Source organism: Lactuca virosa, chromosome 8 (assembly GCF_052849685.1).
Source record: "Lactuca virosa cultivar CGN04683 chromosome 8, Lactuca_virosa_CGN04683_v6, whole genome shotgun sequence".
In the NCBI taxonomy this organism is placed as follows: Eukaryota; Viridiplantae; Streptophyta; class Magnoliopsida; order Asterales; family Asteraceae; genus Lactuca; species Lactuca virosa.
The window spans coordinates 49,248,399-49,255,582 of NC_136433.1; the positions used below are offsets into that span (position 1 = coordinate 49,248,399).

General features: G+C 31.0%; 1 protein-coding gene across 1 annotated transcript; it reads right to left on the reverse strand.

Moving 5' to 3' along the window:
* Nucleotides 1-1,205: 1,205 nt before the first annotated feature.
* Nucleotides 1,206-3,490, reverse strand: LOC145132699 (transcription factor BEE 3-like). Its single transcript, XM_079067589.1, has 6 exons — nt 3,039-3,490; nt 2,744-2,860; nt 2,524-2,589; nt 2,337-2,405; nt 2,147-2,227; nt 1,206-1,440 (listed from the first exon to the last, which is right to left on the reverse strand). The coding sequence occupies exons 1-6, from the start codon at nt 3,414-3,416 to the stop codon at nt 1,327-1,329; spliced, it is 825 nt and encodes a 274-aa protein (XP_078923715.1). The 5' UTR covers nt 3,417-3,490; the 3' UTR covers nt 1,206-1,326.
* Nucleotides 3,491-7,184: the final 3,694 nt, after the last annotated feature.

The window sequence follows — 7,184 nt, forward strand, 5'->3', positions numbered from 1 at the left end:
CTACCCTTTATCGGAGCCTTGTCGGTGCTTTGCAATATCTTACATTCACCCATCCTGATATTGCTTATGATGTTCACCAAATCTGTTTATTCATGCATGATCTGTGTGAACCTTACATCCTTGCTCTTAAGCGTATTCTTCGCTATCTCCACGGTACATTGTCTCATGGTCAGTCTATTCGGCGATCCTTTATTGATCACTTGGTCACTTATTCTGATGCTGATTGGGCCGGTAGTCCTCACACTAGTCGATCCACTTTTAGGCTCAGTGTTTATCTTGGCAACAATCTGATCTCCTGGTCCTCCAAACGCCAAAATGTTGTTTCTCGATCACCAGTTGAGGCTGAGTACTAACGGGTGGAAAATGTGGTTGTTGAAGCTGATTGGCTTCATAATATTCTTCTCAAGTTATCATGTCCATTATGTAAAGCTACAATTGCGTGTTGCAACAATATGAGTGTCATGTATCTGTCTTCTAACCCTGTACAACATCAACATACCAAGCATGTAGAAATATACTTACATTTTGTTAGGTAACGTGTCGTCATTGGGAACATGTGTGTTTTGCACCTGCCATCGCCTGATCAATTTGCAGATATTTACTAAGGGTCTTCCTACTAAGTTATTTTTAGACTTTCGGGACAGTTTAAACATTTTCAAATCTCATGCTCAAACTGAGGGGGTGTTTTAATTTATACTCTCTTTTTATGTCTTTTATACTCATTTTCAAATCTCTTTATATATATATATATATATATATATATATATATATATATATATATATATATATATATATATATATATATATATAATATGCATAGTGGCCCTAATTAAGGAGGCTTTTCCATAAATAACAGTTTACAAAGTTCAATGAAACATATTTAAATATCTAATTAAGAATTAGAAAACTTTCATTTTTTTTATTGAAGAGTTCAGTGACCATTGAACTCCAAATCAATTAAATGTTAAGGTGACTTCTCACAATGAGTAGAGTTTTATCCATTGAACGACAACTAGATTTACTAACTCATTCAACTCTTCTATCGAGTCTCCATTATGGATGCTCTAAATGGTCTATGCAAGAGTGGGGTGACATGGTCCGAGCTATACAAAATACAATCGTATGCTAACATCTATGACCAAACTTATAAATTCTCATTTTATTACCACCAGTAAGATAAATCAAGAAAAGATAAACCAAATTAATTTATGTACCATGCTGCAAACTTTTATTTTATTTCAATAGCTGTGTAATGGTTACATTTGGTATGTGTAGAAACAATAATACAAGCTGTATGTATGTGTAGGGAACAAGAGGGGTCTTCTTTTATGTTGTGTGGTATGGCAATGAAGGATAAGAGCCAAAACTCAGGTCAACTGGGCCAATCTCCCCTCTCTCTTCCAATCTCTTCATCTTCACTCCTTGAGTAGCATTTCCCATCTGCCATCGATTAAATTTTGTCATTAACTACCAAATCTTTAGGTACCATATAATATGCAATTATTATATTCCATTTTCCATAAAATATATGTACAATAAAACTCATATATAATCTGATGAGAGTATTTTACGTTACTCAAATATCTTTTAAATAATTACATAATTGATCATTTATGAAACAAAGTTAATTTTAATATGATTTTTGTAATAACTAAAAGTCAAATAAGAGTTTATTTGGATGTATTTTGTCAATTTGTGTATCCAGTTATCGTGATTTCAAGTAATAACTAATAATTACTTAATTTTCAGTGTTTGAGTAAAGTAATATTGTCAATTTTGATTAGTTTTTTTTCTAGAAAATCAGTATTAATTTTGATTATCTGATATGATCAAAGAACTAGTTTTTGTTAACGAGTGCAATAATACCTCCAACAAGGAAAGAAAATTACTATATTACCCTCATTTTAACCATATAACCTTTTATAATAATAAAATAATGGATACTATATACATAAGCTTACTATGATAATTACTCAACTTTGTTTTTTAATAATTTAATAATACAGTAGCATGTCCTTTTCCTCATTTTAGTTATTAAATTATTTTAATTTTTCGATTACTTGAAACCTAATTATTGGTTATTATCATTTCAAATAACAAAAACACATTCCAATACTATTAAAAGAACCCTCTCGATATAAATTACCTGTAATACATCCATCTGTTTGGAGTCTGAAGAATCGAAGCTGTGGAATATGCTTGCTTCAGTAAGCTTCATAGATAGAAACTGAAACACACATCAAATAATTGAGTTATTTTAAATATTTTCTATTTTTTTTAAAATCTAATACCAATCATTCAAAAATATATTAATCATTTGGGTTCAAATAACTCACTTCCACTTGATTTTGCAACGACTGCACATAGTTGATTATCTCATCCAACATTACCGCCATTCCCATCGACTGTAAATATATACACAAGTAATCCAGTTAACTCGGGAGAATGAAACACGTGTACAGTAAAATCTAGCAAAACATACCGAACATGTAATTTTACCATTGATTCTGTTTAGAAATTTACCTTGTAGCATCCTGGGACGATATCTTGCAAGCATCTCAAACGTTCGTTGATTTTTCCTCTTCTAACCTAAACCCATATAACAAGAACAGCTTAGTTTTTGTATATATTTGACAAAATGTGATAGAAATATTCTTTTATCTACAATTATATACTACTATTCTTCTAGATAGTAGTGTTACTTTTGTTAATTTTGAATAAATAGCCAAACTTTTGAGCTTACCCTTTCTGCTATACTGTGACTATCAGTTGCTTGGCCCCTTCTTGCTCTAACGTGTACCACTTCCTTTGGTGCTTCCTCATTTTCACTCGCTTTAACTTTCTTTCCTTTTCCGGAATTCTATATAGAATGAAATCAAGAAAATTATTAAGTATTAATTAAGTACAAGTCCTAGAAAGACGAAAGTAATTAACCATGCATGTGATCTTTTTGCTACAAATAAACTATCATTTTTACGACGTTTGTCGCATGCAAAATGTGTTCAATTTGAACAGTGAAAGCTGCAGTTCTTATATACCTGGTATTTCTTTTGGTTAATCTCATTTTCTGGAACTGGGTTAGATGATGAATTCCCTGAGCTGCTTGCTGAAACATCCATTGATTTTCTCTTCCCATTTATGGCTGGACCTGTGGCAACGGGCTCGTGAATCACCATGATATTCTTTTGTTCATATTGAGAAACTGGTTGAAAGCTTTGAACGAATTGATGATCAAATGGTGGTAATACTTGTTGATACAAGAAATTGTCATTTGAAAACCCCATTAAGCTCTGAGAATTCAAGTTTGGATTGTCATATTGGACTGAAAATTGGTTGAGGAATTCCATGCTTTGATCGATGTCTATGAAAGAATATGAAGGTTTACGGTTATGGAAATTTGATGTGAAACCCTCCATATATGAAGCTTTTTTATAATACAAATCTTGTATTAATTAAATTTGCCGAAGAGGGTTGTCTTTGCAAGTTGTGTGTGGTCGCTCTCTCTATATATATGTGCTATTGTCTTTGTCTCTTTGTTCCATTAAAGTATTTTTCAATCTTTTCTTTTTTGGTTTATTTAGAAAATATAAGGCCACAGGTCATTAACATATACAGCTTTTTTAACGATGTAACAGATACACATGTTAATGAACTTAATAATCTGTGTCAAATTGCATCGCCAAAATGAAGTGTCAATTTGCAATTGCCAAAATGTCACATGTCGGTAAAAGAAGTATACATCGTTGTTCTATTATGTGTTATCCGAAACGATTCAAATTAAAGACTTGATAGAGATAGTCTTTCAGAGGGCCACGTGGAAATTCCAGCTTCTTTGGTTGTGTTCCCTCTGTGGGTCCTGTTTCAGGAGATATATCTTATAGCGTAGGGCCCATCATTTGTTTCTTGCTTATTGTATAATATTTGGAACCCATCAAAAGCAAATATATAAAAAAGAGAATATAATGGTAGTCGCTAATCAAAGAGTTGGTGGGTTGTTCTTTTTCATTAAAGTTTAACGTTCCAATGCATGTATCCATTGGTATGTGAAGTGATTTTGGTCACAAATCTCTAATGGATTTCAAGGTGATCAACAAAGAGATTTGTTGACGGATGTATGGGCCACGCTCAAGATTGCTTGGTTTCATTTCCTTTGTGGCAAATTTCTGTGAGCTTCACTAGTTCTTGGACACATTTTTTAAACTTTGTTTTAGTTATTTTTTTTATTGACAATTTTTAGAATAAATTATCAGAAGTAGCAACATATTTACTTTGTTGTTAAAAAAACAGCATATTTTACTTTCACTAAAAATATGAGAAATACTTTTTATTTCTTATACAAGATATCAATGTAATTTTATTTTATGATCGATAATAATAGCATACTCACATACTTTTATTGATAATAGCAATATATGACTTAAACCTGGCATACTTGTTACAAATTGATGTTATCAATAAAACTTGTAAGTGCATTGCTATTTTAATTGCATCTAAAAAACATAAGTATGTTGTTATTGTAACTAAAAATTATCTTTTACAAGTATTAATAATTTAATACCATATCGGTAGCATGTATGAAAAATATAAATGTGTTAATAATTATTAGTACACAAATAGATTCATTGTTATTTAGAATGAAATGAAGCATATTACATATATTGATAACAAAAGTCAAATATGTTGTTATGTTTTGCAGTTTATCCCAATTAATTTATTAAATTAGTTGTTATATACAAGAAATGCGACCTCCAACGATGAAAAATTACCTTTATCGTTACCATTGTCGTTGCTATAGACCATTGGAAACGGCATGTCGTTGCTCAAACATCATTGTTAAATCCTTTGCCGCTACAGAAAACCTTCTATCAACGATGATTTGTCGTCCAAACTTGTAAGATTTTTTTTCTAGATATTTTTTTATCAAAATATAAATATTTGAAATCATTTAAATCTAATACAAAAGAATCGAATTTCTTACAAAACCATCCAAATATAATATAAAAACATTCAATTCTAAAACCATTCATGTAACACCTCTTGCTCTTGTTGGGTGATTTTAACATGGTATTTAAAACATATTTTAAATCTTTTAAAAGCAACCGTTCAGTGTTTCATAAAGTTTTGTGGAAAATAAACGGTCCCAAAAATATTCAAGTTAATAGTTTCAAAAGGCGAGGTGTTATTAGGTATAAGTTCCTCACATCATTGGGCCTTCTAAATGTCCTTCACCTCTAGTATCTCGAATACTTCAATTTGGGCATACGTCAAAATAAGTTTGACAATGGATTTGTCTAGTGAAATACATGGGATCGATTCACTTAAAGTAAAAGATGATGATCCATCATACTCGAATCAAACCCCGCAAAAACAAACACATAATTAATTCTAAACTCATTAAACTCATGGGTTCAATAACTCAAATCAAATCAAGGGTCTTATAAAAGATCAACTGCAAAATATATCATTACCAAAAGACTTATAGTCTCACAATTTCAAATAAAGGTAAATCAAGGCTATAATATATTAAGAAGAAATGCATGCAAATAGCCCATACTCATGTCAATGTCAATAGTTAATCTTCTTGTTGGGTAAATATGACACTACGATGGTACTTCATTCCCGATGGCTCAAACAGACACTATGATGGTAATCTGTATCCTACGGCTATGGAGCCAACACCCCTCACCTATACAAGCGAAAACTAACATCTAATTGTGCATGTGAAGATTATTTAAAAATCTACTCACAACAACTCAACACGCAAGGGATCCCAAGGCCTTGACCACTCAAGTCAACCATCCTAGTATGTAAAAACACTTTCAAAATAAATATTAGCTTTTCCTATCAAATCAGTTTCGAAATCTTGTTTACTGAATGCAACAAGTATATGTATAATTAGGAAATTATCAATCAATTTATAAAATCAATTTAATTGAAATTATGTCAAATGGAAGAGTAATACTCCTAAAATTAATAAATCTTACTTCAAAACACTAGGTTTTACACGGCAGGGGACGCGTCGTATTATGCTTATGAATGTATCGCGTTCCTAGGTGACATCTCGACTTTGGGCATGATACTTATGTTGCACATCACGTACTACACATATAGGTACAACATCTTGTACAACATAATACCAACATAGATTTTAACCACACTTTAAGTCATCTCAATTCCATTTAAAAAAATGGCCTTAAAAGTACAAATTGGAACAACCAATATGGACTTCCTAACACCATTATTAGCGATTAAATTACATAAGATGCATTAACTTAATCCATTTAGTTTTCACAATAAATCATGGCATTTATTGATCACTAAACTTCTTTTGATAGACTTAAGTGCTTAAGGTGATCAATGACTCACTAGTGTTACTTAGAACATGCTAAACGTTTGAATCCAAAATTTATTATAAATATAAAGTTTAATCCATTCCAATCTATCTTAACTTCATAATAAGATTACATTTCATTTTTTTCTTCTAAATTTCATAATTTTGCCTTGTGGTTAACAATTCTTAGAACCACTTATGTATTAATGGATTCCTCATGTTTTTGCATCCAATTTAAGATCAATGTATCAATTCTTGATTTTGAGCATCCTATTCATCATAAACCATCAATAAACTATTGTAGAAGCTTATAAAATCAATATATATATATATATATATATATATATATACACACACACACGCGTCTAAATCCATATCCCAATCACTTGATTCTCCCATTACTTTTAGTTTGTGCATTCCTTGAATGATTATAGCATCAAAACTACTTTAACGATCATAGGATTCTTTAGGGAATAATTTGACAACATTTAGATTATCATTGTGATCTAGGGTTTACGGTAAGATTAACACTCAGACATTGAATCTATCAAGATGAATGTTATATTTGAGTTTAAAACCACATCAGCCGTCATATAAGTGTTAAAAAAACAAAACCCTAACCCTCATATAATCTTGAAATCGATTTCGGTTTCCACTACATAGTTCTAATTTGAATTTAATGTAAAACATGGAAGATATCATACCTTGAAAGCGTAGATTCTTTATGCTCTTAGCACCAATTGAGGTAAACTTACTTAAAATCTATTCAAGAGGATTATTCTACAAGAAATTGTTGTCATTTGAGTTATTAAAAACCTATATTGGTCCTTTTTAGATCTTTCTTGGCATATTG